Raw genomic sequence first — 18,267 nt, forward strand, 5'->3', positions numbered from 1 at the left:
ACCCACGAAATAATAAGAATAATAATTTTAATAATGTTCAAGTGTCGGTCTCGTTGACAATAAAACGATTGATGTGAATTATGTAAAATAATACACAATGAGAAGCGAGAAGCGAGGAAGGCAAGACTGCAGCGGCCTGCACTGCTGGCCTGATGGGACGGATAGTGGGGATAAATAAATTTGAACCGCACAGCTCTACTTATAAGTTATCAGATTTGTTGACATTAGCTTTAGAATATCGCACCGTTTTTGAACAAAACATTAGAGATAATGTCAGTTCTACCTAGTGCGTAACAAAGTCAGATCAATAATAATTATGAAATAATTACTACAAGTTTCTGCTGCTGTAAACCTTAAAGAAAAGGTAAAGTTCGTGACGGGTAAGTTGTGAATTACGTATTTTTTGATATAAGAATTTAGTAGGTATTAATTAAATTGAGTTTGACGATGTTGCTAATTCGTGATTACAAGATGGCTGCTGACGAAAATTTAATCGTTGCCAACTTGGGATAAAATTGTAGACAATTTTTTTTTTAAATTTATTGAATTTTGCTCGTGTTTATGGCAACAAACAAATATCATGGTTTTCATAACACGTAACATGTAGATATTATCTAACGTTTTTTTTTACAAATAACACAATTCTTTTTAATTTACGATTTATCTGAATTATTATCACGAATTTTTATTAAGGCAACAACCTTTTTCTTGATTAGCATAGTAATTAATTTTTGGTAGACTACAAAGATAAAATGATGTAGGTATATAGTGTAGGAATAGGAACTATGTTTTTGACCGCCACTAATTTACTTTTAATTGATAGATTGATTACTAAATGGTACTTTTTTCAGCAGATACATTGAACGTTGTCACCATGAGCTCCAGTTCTGACGAAGAAATCAAAAAGTGGAAGGAAAACATAAAAGACTTAGAACGTAAAATAGAACAAAGAAAACGAAAAAAGCGTGAAGAAAAAAGCAATAGTCTGTTGCACACTCACGAATCTAAAGAAAATCCTTGTTCTTCAAAAATGGTATTATAATTCATTCTATTTACTACAATAAAAAAATATATTGGCTACCATGTTGGAATATATTCACACTAGAGATATTTATATATTGTCAAATCATGACGTTTAAATAAGTTTTGTTACCCATTTTGTGCCAAGCTTTCATTTCTATGAAATCCAGACACAGTTTTACTAATTTTATTTAAATTTATTTTTTTTTGACAAACTCGCAAAATTTAATATTTAGCGTGCGTTTGTTTAGACATTAAAAAAATATTCTTTTCAGCAGATAGATTTCACAAAAGATGATATCCAATATAGCCAAATTAAAGCATTTGGAGATAATCGATACGTTAAAGTTGTAACTAAGGAAAGTATGCATCCGAAGAAGAGAAGGAAAATACGTGCAGAAACCAGGAATAATTTTTTTCCAAAAAAGGTAAATGGATTAAAGAGGAAATAAATCTCGGTTACTTATTTAGTTTTGAGGCGACAAAAAATTAAAGTATCATTTATTTGTCTCTAGTAAATTAAAAATATTTTTTTCTGCAGGTAAATTTGACAGGAGCAGAATGTACTCCAAACAAACCCATTAAGACATCTGCAGACAATAAAAAAATTAAAGAAGTGACTGAAGAAAGTGTAATTCCAAACAAGCAACGAAAAATAGATGCAGAAACAACAAACAAGTTTGTTCTGGAAAAGGTAAATTTATTGCAGAAAATTGCAGTACAGTTTAATCACTAGTTGTTTTATTTTCAGACTTTTCAAAAAAGATCCGGAACGACCATCAAGGGTCAAAAGTACGAAGACATGATTATGGCTAACATAATCCTTCAGTTGGTAAGCGACAGTAAAGTAAGAGACTTTTACATTTCGTCGAACAACCAAAATTTTGGCGATTTTGATGATGTGGTTATCGAAATTGAGACAGACCTGGGCATTGAAACCAAAGCAATGCAGCTAAAACACAGTAATAACGAAAAATGTTTCAATACATTTGATTTAACAAAGAAAAAGGGAAACTTTAGCATAGCCAAATATTTCAACTCCGTCCAAGGCATAAAGGGCGCAGCGCAACAATTTATTTTGTTCACTACCTACGGAACGGATATTTCGGATAAAACACAATTTAAACTCGAAGGAGAACAGTTTTACTTGAAACCGATTAAGGAGTCAGGTGAAGACAGTCTCGACCTTTTAAGGACTTCTTATTATAGATTTCAAATCATAGAAGACGGATCGACTATGCAAAATCCTGAAATAATCCAGAATTATCGAACATTCTTCGAACGTTTTCGTCTTTACACTAACCAAGATTATGTAGAAACACTTAAAAATTCAACCGTGAATAATTTTAATACCAGGTTTGAGTCCAAGGAAGACATTTTCGACAAATACCTTAAAGTCATAGCAGAATGGAATATGAACGAAGAGAAAAAGGAAAAATTAAGCAAGAAAATGATGCAACGTGCGATTGCTCTTCAGTTGCTATCCACTCACGTTGAACCTTTTGTATTTGATGGTTCGGCTAACGACAAAGCGAAAATCGTTCGAGATGCTATTTGTGGGTTCGATATTACTTTGGCCGTAACAAGAAATCGCGACTTAGTTAAAGGACTGTGGAGCGATTCTGGCAAAGACATTAACTTTGAGGAACTGAACAGGCTAAGAGCACTGTATTCTCTTTCTTCTAACAATATAGATACACTAGAAGCTATAGATGCAAACACGTTGACACAATTATTTTGGTTGATGGATAAATGTCCATTAATCGTGCAAGAACACGAAAATGTGGAAAAAGCTATTCAGTTATGCCATGACGCAAAATTTGTTTTGCTTGGTGAAGGAAAATGTAAAGAGTGGATGATAGATCGTTCCGTGTTTCAAAATTTGTCACAACTAGAGTCAAAACTTGATTTATGTGAAAAAGTGCTACAAAATTTTACTATTTCTTTGCAAGGAAAAGATGAAGTTAATTTGAAAACTGCTTTCGAACAAAATGAAGTGTTGTTAAAGCACGTAACGGTAAACGAACTTTTAGAAATGTCAAATGGTTCTTGCTGTATAGGCGGACAAAAGGAAGCTTTTCCCAATCTTTACATCGAAAGAAATTTATCGGTCAATGTTATCGATATTAAATATTTAGAACATGTTAATCAAGACACTTTTATCATTATCAATTGTGAAGAGAATTCTGAACAGTTAAAAATATCCAGAGAGCATACTCTAATTGATATAAACGATTTTATCGCTGCTGTAAATATCGATATTTTCCAGACTCCTATTTTCATAGTGAGTAAGAATAAATGTAGCGACTTTGATTTTCAGAAAGTGTGTTCTAAAACACTGGATTCCAAAATAGTACATCATTTCAAATTTTTTGATAGTAAAAATTTAGAATGGATACGAAGTAACGGTGATGTTGGTGAATTGCAAAATTATAAGTTAAATAATCATTCCAAAAACGAAAAAGAATTTTGGTCTTTCGGTTTCAGCAACCACATTAATCTAATAACAGACGACCCGGGAATGGGGAAAACTGAGTTAACAAAAAGTCTAAAAAACGGTTGTTGTTCTAAATATTGGACGGTGATCATGAATCCTCACGATATTAATTCATTGTCTAAAACTTTACAGACTTGTGAGGCATCAGATTACTTAAATCGGTTCGAATTATTCATCTTAAACCAAAAATATCAACATCTTGGACAATTAGATTTAGAATTTTTCAAAATGTGTTTGAAGCAAAACAACGTCGTCTACGTGTGGGACGCTCTCGATGAAATTTTAACCGAAAATTTCGACGCTGTTTCAGACTTGATCTTCATGTTATCGCAAAAAGGTTTGGTTCAGTGGGTTACCGCAAGGCAACACTTGAAGTCCTCTCTTGAAAAAAAATTTAACGTGTTGTCGGTGAGTATTAACCAGTTCAGCGACAGTGATCAAGAAAAGTACGTTAGAAAACGTCTTGAGACTGTTGTTTCCTCTGGGGATATGAAAAGAACGATCGACAAAATTAAATCCACGTTTGCATTCACAAAACATGTTGATATTTTGGGGATTCCTCTTCAGATTTTTATGCTCACAGAGATATTTCTTCAAAATGAAGATTATTTAGACTTGTTGAACAGCAATTTTCTCTTTACTGATTTATATAGCCATTTTATTGATGGAAAATTCAAGTTCTTTTTCGGAGGCAAAGTGCCGGTAATAGGTTACTACTGGGAAGAAGAAGTCAGAAAGAAGAAAGAAGAAAAATTAAAGCAGTATGAAAAGTTCGCACTTAAATTAATTTTTCCTGAAGACATTTTTGAAGAGTTAAAGATCGATTGTTCACAAGATGTAAAGGCAGTTTCTGATGAATGCGGAACTGTTGGTATCATCACTGGACTACAAAACGGCATTCCGCAATTCGTGCACGCTTCCTTTGCCGAGTATTTCGTTGCTTTGTATTTTTCTAGAAATTTTGAAATGATACGCAGGTACATATTTTTTGATGCAAAGTATAACAATGTACGGTTTTTCTTCGACATGTTAGTTGGTAAAAAATCACCGGTCCACGTTGCGGTCTTGTACAAAAATTTTAACGAATTAAAGAATTATGATGACGAAACAATAAAGCGTAAAGACGATGGTGGAAGAAGTGCCTTACATCTCATTTGTTCTTGGGGACAAAGACATCGACGTTTAGATGTAGAAGAAAGAGATAATGTTTATGTAGTCGAGAACGATTGGGTGTTTAAAGGGTCACTAGACACAGAAGATTATAACGCGGCATTGCTGTTTTTGTTAAACAAATGTGACATTTCTGAGCAAGATTCGTTACTGAAAATCACGCCTCTGGAATGTTGTCGGGAAAGTGAAAGTTTGGGGGCGGAACTGGAATTATTACAGTCAAGCAAATTGGAATTCCAACGATCGTACAGTAGAAATGATAGAATTAATATTTTGTATTATTCTGCTCAGTTGGGTTACGATGACGCTGTTAAAACGGTTATTTCCGAAACTTCTGGCTCTTCTTGTAACGAAGTAAATTTTATTGTTGAATATAGTCATGAAACCCCGTTGCCAATGGCTTCACAAAGAGCCATAGAATACTTTGTTAAAACCGAAGCCGAAATGAATCGCGTTGATAATAAATGTGGTTGGACTCCTCTTTACTCAGCAGCATCCAACGGCCACGAAAAAACTGTCGAATTACTAGTGAAATGCGGAGCCGAAGTCAATCGTGCCACAAATGGTGGGCGGACCCCACTTTACACAGCTTCGTCGAACGGCCACGAAAAAATCGTCGAGTGTCTAGTGAGACACGGTGCTGAAATCAACCACGTTGTTGATAATGGCTGGACATCGCTTTATGCAGCTTCGTCGAACGGCCACGTAAACGTTGTCGAATACCTAGTGAATCATGGAGCCAAAATCTATAGTGCTGATGACGCTGGGTGGACACCGCTTTATGCAGCTGCCGCGAATGGTCGTCAAAATACTGTTGAATGCCTACTGAAATGCGGATTTGAAGTCAATCGAGCTATACCTAATGGCCGCAGACCGCTTCATGAAGCTTGCTTGAACGGTCACGAAAAAACGGTCGAATGCCTAGTGAAATATGGAGCCGAAATCAATTGCGTTGATATGTCTGATTGGACTCCGCTTTATGCAGCTGTGTGGTTAGGCCACGAAAAAACTGTTGAATTCTTAGTGAATTGCGAAGCGGAAATCAACAAAGCTGCAAGTGGTGGTCGGACACCGCTTTATACAGCTTCCTCTCATTGCCACGAAAGGATTGTCGAATGTCTAGTGAAAAGGGGAGCCGACATCAATCGCGCTAATGATGATGGTGAGACACCGCTCTACGCAGCTTCCTCGAATGGTGACGAAAAAATTGTGGAATATCTAGTGAACCACGGAGCCGAAATAAATCGTGCTAATAATGATGGTAAAACACCGCTTTACGTAGCTTCGGCGAATGGCCACGAAAAAGTAGTCGAATGCCTAGTGAACTGCGGAGCCGAAATCAACTGTGCTGATAATGATGGTCAGACACCACTTAATGCGGCGTCCTTAGAAAGCCACGAAAAAGTTGTGGAATGCTTAGTGGAACATAGAGCCGAAATCAATCGTGCCAATAGTGATGGTTGGACACCGCTTCACTCAGCGTCCTCGAAAGGCCACGAAAAAATTGTCGAATGTCTAGTGAAATCCGGAGCCGAAATCAATCGCTCTACAAATGATGGATGGACACCGCTTAATGCAGCTTTTTTGAATGGCCACGAAGAAATCGTCCAATTCCTAGTGAAACACGGAGCCGAAATCAATCTCACTAATGACGTGAATTGGCCATCACTTGACACAGTTTTGTCGAATGATCAAGACAAAATTGTCGAATGCTTAGTGAAATATGGAGTTGAAATCAATCGCGCCAATGATGATGGCTGGACACCGTTGCATGCAGCTGCTTCCAACGGCAACGAAAATATGGTCAGACGACTAGTGGAATGCGGAGCCCAAATCAATCGGGCTGATAAAAATGACTGGACACCGCTTTACGCAGCTACCTCGAACGGCCACCAAGAAATTGTCGAATGTCTAGTGAAACACGGAGCCGACATCAACCGCTCTAATAGTAAAGACGAAACACCCCTTCACGTCGCTTCCTCGAAAGGCTTTGAAAAAATTGTCGAATGCTTAACAAAATTCGGAGCCGAAATCAATTACGCTGATAAAGAGGGTTGGACACCGCTTTACACAGCTTCCTGGCACGGCAACCAAAAAATTGTCGAATATCTAGTGAAACACGAAGCTGAAATCGATAAATCAAATAAACATGGTTGGACACCACTTCACATAGCTTGCTCCAAGGGTCACGAAAAGGTTGTCGAATGTCTGGTGAAATGCGAAGCCGAAATTAACCGCGTTGATAATCATGGTAGGACACCGCTTTATAACGCTGCCACAACAGGCCACGAAAAAACTATCGAATATCTAGTGAAATGCGGAGCCGAAATCAATCGAGCTGATAATGGTGGCTGGACACCGCTTTACGCAGCTTCTTTGAACGGTTACGAAAAAGCTGTCGAATGTCTAGTGAAATGCGGAGCAGATGTCAATCGTCCTGATAATCAAAGTCGGACACCACTTGACATAGCGTACAAATATCAGCACAGAAAAATAGTAGAGTTTCTACTACTTAATGGTGCAACGAAATAATTAAATTCGCAATCATTTTAGGGTATTTTTGTATTTCGTTACTTGTCAAATATGTTTCAATAATTATAGGGTAGATGTAGGTTATGCAAGCGTGCCGCCTATCACTTTATATGTACGACAGAAAGCACTTGCATGTGTATAACTATAAATTCTTTGTACCCGTTGTTCAATGAGAACTGTCAAACTCTAGGCATACTTTCAGAATGCCTTTAGAATCATTTATAAAACCCCCTAGAACCCGTGGCAAATTGTTAACTCAGTTTTTCCTATCACATTTTCCAAAGCCCAAAATTTGAAGTAGTTTAGTTATCTATATTTTATTTTTCAAATACAATGTTTTTCAACTGAAGTGCAGGTTCAGTTTTTTTTATTAATTTATATATGATACTCCAGTACAACCACAGATCCTTAGTCTCTGGGTTGCTACAACAGACTTTATTCTTGTACACCATTTTTTACCTAAATATTTGTTCACAATTTTTTATTAAAGAATTTTTTTCGATTTAGGTTTTGTAGTTTAAAAGTATTTTTATTAATTTCAGTTGACTTCGCTGTGTAAATATTCAGCTTTATTTTGCTCTCTATATTTTACTTTTCCGTACAAAACCTATTTTTTTAATTAATTGTTAATTTTATTGTAATTATATTTTTGGTTCAAAGTTTTCCTAATACACAACCATTGTAAGTTTAAGTTTAATTATCGCCCCCCTTTAAATTCCAATTGTTCCCTAGAATATGCCAAAAGAGTATCTACAGTGAAATATTCGCTTTTTCCATTAAGTTGCCAAATTAGTCGTTGCAGGTCTTTCCGAAACATATAATTTGTAAGTAAATCCCTTGCTTTTCGCTTGCCATATAGTGATGTTTTTAAATTTTGGTCCCGTGTTGATAAAATTTTCGCCACAGTGATGTTCCCAGCTATGAGAAAAAAAATTAAAAAGTATGTTCCAGCGTATTTTTACATTACAGAAAATATGTTCGAGACCCTCATAGTTACTTCTTCGAAAGAAAGATCGGGCCTGTCTTTCCAAAACTGCAAAAAACATCTTTTTATTGCAATTTTTTTTTGATTAAAAAATTGCGTCTAATAATTCTGATCTAATAAATGAAGTAGAAAGTGGCAATTCATCTCAAAGGAAATGTCAATCAGACTACACAAAACTAAATCATCGAATCAGTTTATCCAACTTAAAGAAAAAATATCAAAGCCTACTTTACTATATAAAGATCGTAATGGATAATATTTCAATTACTTTAGGCACACCAAACAAAATAAAAGCAATAAACTCAGATCTTAATCTTCAAATTGGAGGTACCATTATTTCTTCTGCCCGAGTAGTTAAAAGTCTTGGACATTCGAGTTTCAGCTATCGCCAAGTGTAGTATTCGTGAACTGTGATGTCCGACTTAACTTTAATAAAATATCTGTTTTGAAAGCGTAGTTCTTATAACATTGCGTTTGTTTTGAAGTGAACCGCTCCCTGGCAATCGTAAAAGTTATGTAAGTATTATGGTTGTTTAAGGATGTTTTCAAAATATTATTTAGTATAGGGAAAATTGAAATTACCACATCGGATGTTATGTTGTAGACTTAAAAATGATAAGGTTGTCTAATAATAGATATGAGTACACAAATGTGATCCGTTTTTTATGTGAACAGGAAAGTGGAATTCGGAATACCGTTGAATAGGAGCCTAACTTTCAAGGCCAATTATTATTTATTTGTACATCATTTGGCGTAAAGGTTTTTATAACTATTACTGCAGCATGACTTTGGAATACATAAATCCGTTTCGATTGTGATGAACAAGCTTAAGAAGACAGTCAGACCAGGAGTATCACGACAATGAAGTAAGAAAAATTTTTTTCGACAAATAACTAGAGCACAACTTTTTCTACCTCTACCTATACCTAATTTCACTAGATTTGTGCAATTGGTTTCCAAGATATTTAACCGTTTCCATACATTCTAGCGACCCTGTATATGAATGAGCTGATAACACGAAATTATCTTAATTCCGCTTTTAGAATGATATCGAATCGTGTTAAACAAAACGGTTTCAAAGGAAACAGACTGTTGCAATACGAGTGAGTAACAAGTTCAGAGCAATAATTGTGAAGTAATGCTGTAATTGTGACATTATAAACGTGGACTTCTTGACCGGTAAGTTGAAAATTACGGTTAAACTGTAAATATATGAGTATTTATATTTCCTAACAGTGTTCAACCTTTGTCACTGTCAAAAGCTTACACCGATTAGAATTTTGACAGAATGTTTTTTCATCAGATACAATATCTGGTTGACCGAGTTTCACTCGGCTCGTTTGGTAGTATTAGATCAGATTAGGACAGATAAATATGCGTATAGTATGCATTTTGAAGTACACGCGCTAGTTAAAAATACACATTAAAAAAGAAATTCCATAAGCAGTCTTTGTTTTAAATAGTGATGAGTGACATGTAGAGATTAAAGAATGGAAAACTGGAATTATTGCTTGACATTTTTATTAAAATCTCATTTGTTACCCAAGTTCTCTCTCTGTCGTTCTCTTTTTTTCCTAGTTCTCTCTCTCGACTCTAGAAAAAGGTCACAACCACTTTCTTACTGCCAGAATGGTTTCGCCTCTGGTGTGATTAACATACTGAGTTACCGTGCTCTTTTGCGTTATTCCTAATTTCTCAATCTCAACCCTGCTCCCGAAGATGCCACTTACGAAAGTGTGCGAAAAGTTGAGCCCAAAAACTGAAATAATACGGTCCCATCCCGGAAAACGATCACATATTGACCCTGACCGTCGAACCTCTGAAATGAATGCTTGACAACATAACCTTAACTCAACGCACTTTCGTGTGCCTTTTATCCGCTCACTGTTTAGTTTTCCGTAAATTTTGTTACCTCAGAGGGTGAATTTTAACGTCCTCTATACAGTGGAGTATGTTTCGGTACGTACAATTGAAGATAAAAAGGTACGTCAAACGTACTGTCAGACTGTCACCCAAACTTCTCTTATAAAACAATCTCGTGTTCGTGTAGTGTCATCCGATGTTACCTAGCAACGAATATAATTCACTGCCTGAAAATTGCTGAAAATGTATGAAGCTGTAATTTTCAGAAGTTAAAACTATGATGAATCGATTTCTTGACCCAAAAAACCCCCAACCTGTAAATTTCATCGAAATCGTTAGAGCCGTTTTCGAGAAACCCATTATATATATAGATATATATTTATATATATATATACAAACTTTGCTCGTTTAATAGTATAAGATTCAACGTTGTTGTCATGGACTCGAGTTCCGACGAAGAAATCAGGAAATTGGAAGAGCAATTAAAACGAAAAATAGAGCTAAGAAGACGAAAAAAACACGAACAGGGAAATAATAGCGTGTTACGCAAGCAGTCAGATGAAGAAAATCCGGGTTCTTTAAAAATGGTATTAAGTATAATTATATCTTCTGGTTAGAATAACTCGCAAAGAAACACGAATATGTAGAAATATAACTTAAATGTCAAATTTAATGAAAAAGTATTTTTTCCAGCAAGCAGAAGTTAAGACGTTTGTGGACAATCAACACAATCCAACTGAAGAAAATATGCAGCCAACGGAGACAAAAAATATAGATGCAGAAACAACAAAGGCAAATATCTAGTAATTCTTTTTTATAATAAGCTAGTTATGGTCTTATTTTTGTAATTAACTGTGGAAGGAAGGAGAACTAAAATGAGACCTTCTAATAAATTTTGTAAATCTCGAGTTGGATTTTCTTTGCTTATATCATTATTATAATTTGTCTGAATTTAATTACATTTTTGTTTTGTTTCTAGACTTTTAAAAAAAGACTTGGTACCACCGATAAAGGAAGAAAGTACGAAGATATGATTACGACTAACATTATACTGCAAATGGTAAGCGACAGTAAAATAAGAAATTTCTACGTTTCGTCGAACGATGCAAGTTTCGGTGACTTCGACGATGTAGTTATCGAAGTTGACACAGATCGAGGAAGTCACACCAAAGCAATACAATTAAAACACACCAGTCGAGGAACATTAACCAAACAACAACTATTAAGCAAAAAGGGAGATTTTAGCATAACCAAATATTTCAACTCCACCAAAAACATACAGGACAAAGCGCAACGATTTATATTATTCACCAACAAGGAATTTAACATTGCGGATAAAACAAAACTTAAACTCGAAGGAGAAGAATTTCACATAGAGTTGATTAAAGTGTCAGCTTCAGAAAACAGTGCCGAGGATTTAGGAATCTCTAAAAATATAAACTATTGGTATAAATTTCAAATCATGGGAGAGAAGTGGAGTAAAGAAGACTTCGAAAAAATTCAGCAATACAAAACATTCTTCGAACGATTTCGTTTTTACACTAACCAAGAACGGTTGGAAACTGTTACAAAATCAACTATGGATAGATTTACTGAGATGTTCTGTTCCAACGAAGAAATATTCGACGCTTATTTTAAGTTCATTTCGGAATGGAGTTTGAAAGAAGGGCTCAAGGAAAAACTAAGCAAAAAATTTACGCAACGTTTAATTGCACTTCGTTTGCTTTCTCCTTATATTGAACCTTTTGCTTTTGGTCCAGTCAGTGACGATATGAGGATCCTTCGAGACGCTATTTATCAGTTCGACATCACGTTATTGCTGAAAGAAGGCAGCAACGAAGTTAAAAAATTGTGGGGCGACTTGAACAAAAATATTGATCTCAAAGAACTAAACAAAGTTCGATCACAATATTCTCTTTCCTCTGTTAAAGTAACTACTTTCGAAGATCTGGACGATAAATTGTTGACGCAGTTGTTATGGTTGATGGACAAATGTCCGTTAATTGTAAAAGAACACAAAAATATCGAAAAAGCTGTTCAGCTTTGTCGTGATAAAAAATTCATTTTACTTAGTGATGGAGGGTGTAGGGAATGGATTGAAGATTGTTCCGTTTTTCAGAACTTGTCACATTTAGAGTCAAAACTTGAGTTACATGATAAGGTGCTACAAAATTTTGCCGTTTCCTTGCAGGGAAAAGATGAAGTTAATTTGAAAACTGCTTTCGAACAAAATGAAGTGTTGTTAAAGCACGTAACGGTAAACGAACTTTTAGAAATGTCAAATGGTCCTTTCTGTATAGGTGGACAAAAGGAAGCTTTTCCCAATCTTTATATCGAAAGAAATTTATCGGTCAATGTTATTGATATTAAATATTTAGAACATGTTAATCAAGACACTTTTATCATTATCAATTGTGAAGAGAATTCTGAACAGTTAAAAATATCCAGAGAGCATACTCTAATTGATATAAACGATTTTATCGCTGCTGTAAATTTCGAAATTTTCCAGACTCCTGTTTTCATAGTGAGTAAGAATAAATGTAGCGACTTTGATTTTCAGAACGTGTGTTCTAAAACACTGGGTTCCAAAATAGTACATCATTTTAAATTTCTTGATAGTCAAAATTTAGAATGGATACGAAGTAACGGTGATGTTGGTGAATTGCAAAATTATAAGTTAAATAATCATTCCAAAAACGAAAAAGAATTTTGGTCTTTCGGTTTCAGCAACCACATTAATCTAATAACAGACGACCCGGGAATGGGGAAAACTGAGTTAACAAAAAGTCTAAAAAACGGTTGTTGTTCTAAATATTGGACGGTGATCATGAATCCTCAAGATATTAATTCATTGTCTAAAACTTTACAAACTTGTGAGGCATCAGATTACTTAAATCGGTTCGAATTATTCATCTTAAGCCAAAAATATCAACATCTTGGACAATTAGATCTAGAATTTTTCAAAATGTGTTTGAAGCAAAACAACGTCGTCTACGTGTGGGACGCTCTCGATGAAATTTTAACCAAAAATTTGGACGCTGCTTCAGACTTGATCTTTATGTTGTCGCAAAAAGGTTTCGTTCAGTGGGTTACCGCAAGGCAACACTTGAGGTCCTCTCTTGAAAAAAAATTTAACGTGTTGTCAATGAGTATTAACCAGTTGAGCGACAGTGATCAAGAAGAGTACATTAGAAAACGTCTTAAGACTGTTGTTTCCTCTGGGGATATGAAAAGAACGATCGACAAAATTAAATCCACGTTTGCATTCACAAAACATATTGATATTTTGGGGATTCCTCTTCAGATTTTTATGCTCACAGAGATATTTCTTCAAAATGAAGATTATTTAGATTTGTTGAACAGCAATTTTCTCTTTACTGATTTATATAGCCATTTTATTGATGGAAAATTCAAGTTCTTTTTCGGAGGCAAAGTGCCGGTAATAGGTTACTACTGGGAAGAAGAAGTCAGAAAGAAGAAAGAAGAAAAATTAGAGCAGTATGAAAAGTTCGCACTTAAATTAATTTTTCCCGAAGACATTTTTGAAGAGTTTAAGATTGATTGCTCACAAGATGTAAAGGTAGTTTCTGAAGATTTAGCAACTGTTGGTATCATCACTGGACTACAAAACGGCATTCCGCAATTCGTGCACGCTTCCTTTGCCGAGTATTTTGTTGCTTTGTATTTTTCTAGAAATTTTAAAATGATACGCAGGGACATATTTTTTGATGCAAAGTATAATAATGTACGGTTTTTCTTCGACATCTTAGTTGGTAAAAAATCACCGGTCCACATTGCGGTCTTGTATAAAAATTTTAACGAGTTAAAGAATTATGATGACGAAACAATAAAGAGTAAAGACGACGGTGGAAGAAGTGCCTTACATCTCATTTGTTCTTGGGGACAAAGACATCGACGTTTAGATGTAGAAGAAAGAGATAATGTTTATGTAGTCGAGAACGATTGGGAGTTTAAAGGGTCACTAGACACAGAAGATTATAACGAGGCATTGCTGTTTTTGTTAAACAAATGTGACATTTCTGAGCAAGATTCGTTACTGAAAATCACGCCTCTGGAATGTTGTCGGGAAAGTGAAAGTTTGGGGGCGGAACTGGAATTATTAAAGTCAAGAAAATTGGAATTCCAACGATCGTACAGTAGAAATGATAGAATTAATATTTTGTATTATTCTGCTCAGTTGGGTTACGATGACGCTGTTAAAACGGTTATTTCCGAAACTTCTGGCTCTTCTTGTAACGAAGTAAATTTTATTGTTGAATATAGTCATGAAACCCCGTTGCCAATGGCTTCACAAAGAGCCATAGAATACTTTGTTAAAACCGAAGCCGAAATGAATCGCGTTGATAATAAATGTGGTTGGACTCCTCTTTACTCAGCAGCGTCCAACGGCCACGAAAAAACCGTCGAATTTCTAGTGAAATGCGGAGCCGAAGTCAATCGTGCCACAAATGGTGGGCGGACCCCACTTTATACAGCTTCGTCGAACGGCCACGAAAAAATCGTCGAGTGTCTAGTGAGACACGAAGCTGAAATCAACCACGTTGTTGATAATGGCTGGACATCGCTTTACGCAGCTTCGTCGAACGGCCACGAAAACGTTGTCGAATACCTAGTGAATCACGGAGCCCAAATCTATAGTGCTGATGAGGCTGGGTGGACACCGCTTTATGCAGCTGCCGCGAATGGTCGTCAAAAAACTGTTGAATGCCTACTGAAATGCGGATTTGAAGTCAATCGAGCTATACCTAATGGTCGCAGACCGCTTCATCAAGCTTGCTTGAACGGTCACGAAAAAACGGTCGAATGCCTAGTGAAATATGGAGCCGAAATCAATTGCGTTGATATGTCTGATTGGACTCCGCTTTATGCAGCTGTGTGGTTAGGCCACGAAAAAACTGTCGAATTCTTAGTGAATTGCGAAGCCGAAATCAACAAAGCTGCAAGTGGTGGTCGGACACCGCTTTATACAGCTTCCTCTCATTGCCACGAAAGGATTGTCGAATGTCTAGTGAAAAGGGGAGCCGACATCAATCGCGGTAATGATGATGGTGAGACACCGCTGTACGCAGCTTCCGCGAATGGTGACGAAAAAATTGTTGAATGCCTAGTGAACCACGGAGCCGAAATAAATCGTGCTAATAATGATGGTAAAACACCGCTTTACGTAGCTTCGGCGAACGGCCACGAAAAAGTTGTCGAATGCCTAGTGAAATGCGGAGCCGAAATCAACTGTGCTGATAATGATGGTCAGACACCACTTAATGCGGCGTCCTTAGAAAGCCACGAAAAAGTTGTGGAATGCTTAGTGAATCATAGAGCCGAAGTCAATCGTGCCAATAGTGATGGTTGGGCACCGCTTCACTCAGCGTCCTCGAAAGGCCACGAAAAAATTGTCGAATGTCTAGTGAAATCCGGAGCCGAAATCAATCGCTCTACAAATGATGGATGGACACCGCTTAATGCAGCTTTTTTGAATGGCCACGAAGAAATCGTCCAATTCCTAGTGAAATGCGGAGCCGAAATCAATCGCACTAATGACGTGAATTTGACATCACTTGACACAGTTTTGTCGAATGATCAAGACAAAATTGTCGAATGCTTAGTGAAATATGGAGTTGAAATCAATCGCGCCAATGATGATGGCTGGACACCGTTGCATGCAGCTGCTTCCAACGGCAACGAAAATATGGTCAGACGACTAGTGGAATGCGGAGCCCAAATCAATCGGGCTGATAAAAATGACTGGACACCGCTTTACGCAGCTACCTCGAACGGCCACCAAGAAATTGTCGAATGTCTAGTGAAACACGGAGCCGACATCAACCGCTCTAATAGTAAAGACGAAACACCCCTTCACGTCGCTTCCTCGAAAGATTTTGAAAAAATTGTCGAATGCTTAACGAAATTCGGAGCCGAAATCAATTACGCTGATAAAAATGGTTGGACACCGCTTTACACAGCTTCCTGGCACGGCAACCAAAAAATTGTCGAATATCTAGTGAAACACGAAGCTGAAATCGATAAATCAAATAAAAATGGCTGGACACCACTTCACATAGCTTGCTCCAAGGGTCACGAAAAGGTTGTCGAATATCTGGTGAAATGCGAAGCCGAAATTAACCGCGTTGATAATCATGGTAGGACACCGCTTTATAACGCTGCCACAAAAGGCCACGAAAAAACTATCGAATATCTAGTGAAATGCGGAGCCGAAATCAATCGCTCGATAAATGATGGCTGGACACCGCTTTACGCAGCTTGTTTGAACGGTTACGAAAAAGCCGTCGAATGTCTAGTGAAATGCGGAGCAGATGTCAATCGTCCTGATAATCAAAGTCGGACACCACTTGACATTGCGTATAAATATCAGCACAGAAAAATTGTAGAGTTTCTACTACTTAATGGTGCAACGAAATAATTAAATTCGCAATCATTTTAGGGTATTTTTGTATTTCGTTACTTGCCAAATATGGTTCAATAATTATAGGGTCGATGTAGGTTATGCAAGCGTGCCGCCTATCACTTTATATGTACGACAGAAAGCACTTGCATGTGTATAACTATAAATGCTTTGTACCCATTGTTCACTGAGAACTGTCAAACTCTAGACATACTTTCAGAATGCCTTTAGAATCATTTATAAAACCCCCTAGAACCCGTGGCAAATTGTTAACTCAATTTTTCCTATCACATTTTCCAAAGCCCAAAATTTGAAGTAGTTTAGTTATCTATATTTTATTTTTAAACACAATGTTTTTCGACTGAAGTGCAGGTTCAGTTTTTTTTATTTATTTATATATGATACTCCAGTACAACCACATATCTTTAGTCTCTGGGTTGCTACAACAGACTTCATTCTTGTACACCATTTTTTACCTAAATATTTGTTCACAATCTTTTATTATAGAATTATTTTCTTGATTTAGGTTTTGTGGTTTAAAAGTATTTTTTTTTTAATTATCAGTTGACTTCGCTGTGTAAATATTCAGCTTTTAAAGTTTTTTTTACACTTTGTAATAAAATAATTTTCTAAGTAATGCTCTCTATATTTCACTTTTCCGTACAAAATCTATTTTTTTAATTAATTGTTAATTTTATTGTAATTATATTTTCTGTTCAAAGTTTTCCTAATACACATCCATTGTAATTTTAAGTTTAATTATAACTATATTAATTGTCGTTTTGTGTGAAAATATGTATTTGAATGTGTTTCTTACATATTGTTCCATATGATTAAAGAAATTTCTGATCCATGGAGGTAGTGTTTTGCACAGCAATTTGTTTGCATTAATGACGACCTCCTAATATCTGAAGTTTTTAGAATCAGCGTAATTTGTATGTATTATGTAGTATTAATCTTATGCTCTTCTTTCTAGAATATTTAGTAACTTCTTTTCTTTAATACATATTTAATATTTATTATGTAATGATTTCTTTGATGAACCTGATATGAAGTGACCCAGATGTATTACCTATTTTTCCTGCGAAAGCCCATGGTAACGAATAAAAACCTGATGTTATCCAAGAGAAAATAAGAACGGTATTTATTCAAAATTTTGAGACAACGTCATCAAGTTTTTGGGAGAAATAGACAGATAAATTGTGATTGTCGGTTTACCATGTTGACGATAATCTTACAACGTTTGCAAGATATCCTTACAAAAAAACTTTAAAACTTGAACACGAAAAATTATTATTGCCAACTAAGAAACTATTACAATTCTGCTATCATTGTCGTAAATACCGACACGATTAATGAACTCATTTTAAAACAAATGTCTTACTTTGCTGGCTCTTCCATGGATTTTACATCCTCTAACTCACAATCAACAATTGCTCTTTTGAACTAAGTCAAATTCCTAGCCAATGGAAATGTGCTTTGGTAAAACCAATTGCAAAAAACCTGCTCCAACTTGCCTTAAAGTTGTCAGACCAATCAGCTTACTTACTGATTCTGCTATTTTTAGTAATGTACTACGAGTAAGTAAGCTGATTGGTCTGAGAACTTTAAGGCAAGTTGGAGCAGCAGGTTTTATTACAACAATTAAATATATTTACATCTCAGGCCAATATTCTTCCCACTGTTCAATCAGGCTTCAGAACTCATTTTAGCACGACCACAGTTTTTTAAGTTCCTTAATTGATGCGTATTGAAAGGCTGCTGTGACAGTAAAGTCAC

At 36.0% G+C, this 18,267-nt stretch overlaps 2 protein-coding genes across 4 annotated transcripts in view; both read left to right on the forward strand.

The window, feature by feature from the left end:
- The window catches only part of LOC135138909 (uncharacterized), a 54,366-nt gene extending 36,908 nt beyond the window's left edge, over nt 1-17,458 (forward strand). The window contains exon 3 of the mRNA XM_064068937.1: nt 11,047-17,458. Coding sequence (XP_063925007.1) covers nt 11,047-16,506 — 5,460 coding nt within the window. The 3' untranslated portion in view covers nt 16,507-17,458. The remainder of the gene's footprint in view (nt 1-11,046) is intronic.
- Nucleotides 255-7,880, forward strand: LOC135138908 (uncharacterized). 3 transcript variants are annotated; one of them, XM_064068934.1, is made up of 5 exons: nt 255-380; nt 852-1,033; nt 1,296-1,448; nt 1,562-1,714; nt 1,772-7,880. In XM_064068934.1, the coding sequence occupies exons 2-5, from the start codon at nt 875-877 to the stop codon at nt 7,217-7,219; spliced, it is 5,913 nt and encodes a 1,970-aa protein (XP_063925004.1). In that variant the 5' UTR covers nt 255-380; nt 852-874; the 3' UTR covers nt 7,220-7,880. The 3 variants fall into 3 exon arrangements, with proteins under 3 accessions (XP_063925004.1, XP_063925006.1, XP_063925005.1); XM_064068936.1 differs by having other exon boundaries at nt 1,299-1,448; XM_064068935.1 differs by having other exon boundaries at nt 855-1,033.
- Nucleotides 17,459-18,267: the final 809 nt, after the last annotated feature.

Source organism: Zophobas morio, unplaced genomic scaffold (genome assembly GCF_036711695.1).
Source record: "Zophobas morio isolate AGI-343-1 ecotype UQ-CSIRO unplaced genomic scaffold, CSIRO_AGI_Zmor_V1 ptg000030l, whole genome shotgun sequence".
In the NCBI taxonomy this organism is placed as follows: Eukaryota; Metazoa; Arthropoda; class Insecta; order Coleoptera; family Tenebrionidae; genus Zophobas; species Zophobas morio.

What these genes read in the sequence shown, in the direction of transcription:
- LOC135138908 (XM_064068934.1), top strand. Translation starts at nt 875, where the DNA reads ATGAGCTCCAGTTCTGACGAAGAAATCAAAAAGTGGAAGGAAAACATA. An exon ending in ATCCTTGTTCTTCAAAAATG is followed by an intron (nt 1,034 to 1,295) that starts GTATTATAATTC and finishes TATTCTTTTCAG; the next exon opens with CAGATAGATTTCACAAAAGA. An exon ending in ACAAGTTTGTTCTGGAAAAG is followed by an intron (nt 1,715 to 1,771) that starts GTAAATTTATTG and finishes TTTTATTTTCAG; the next exon opens with ACTTTTCAAAAAAGATCCGG.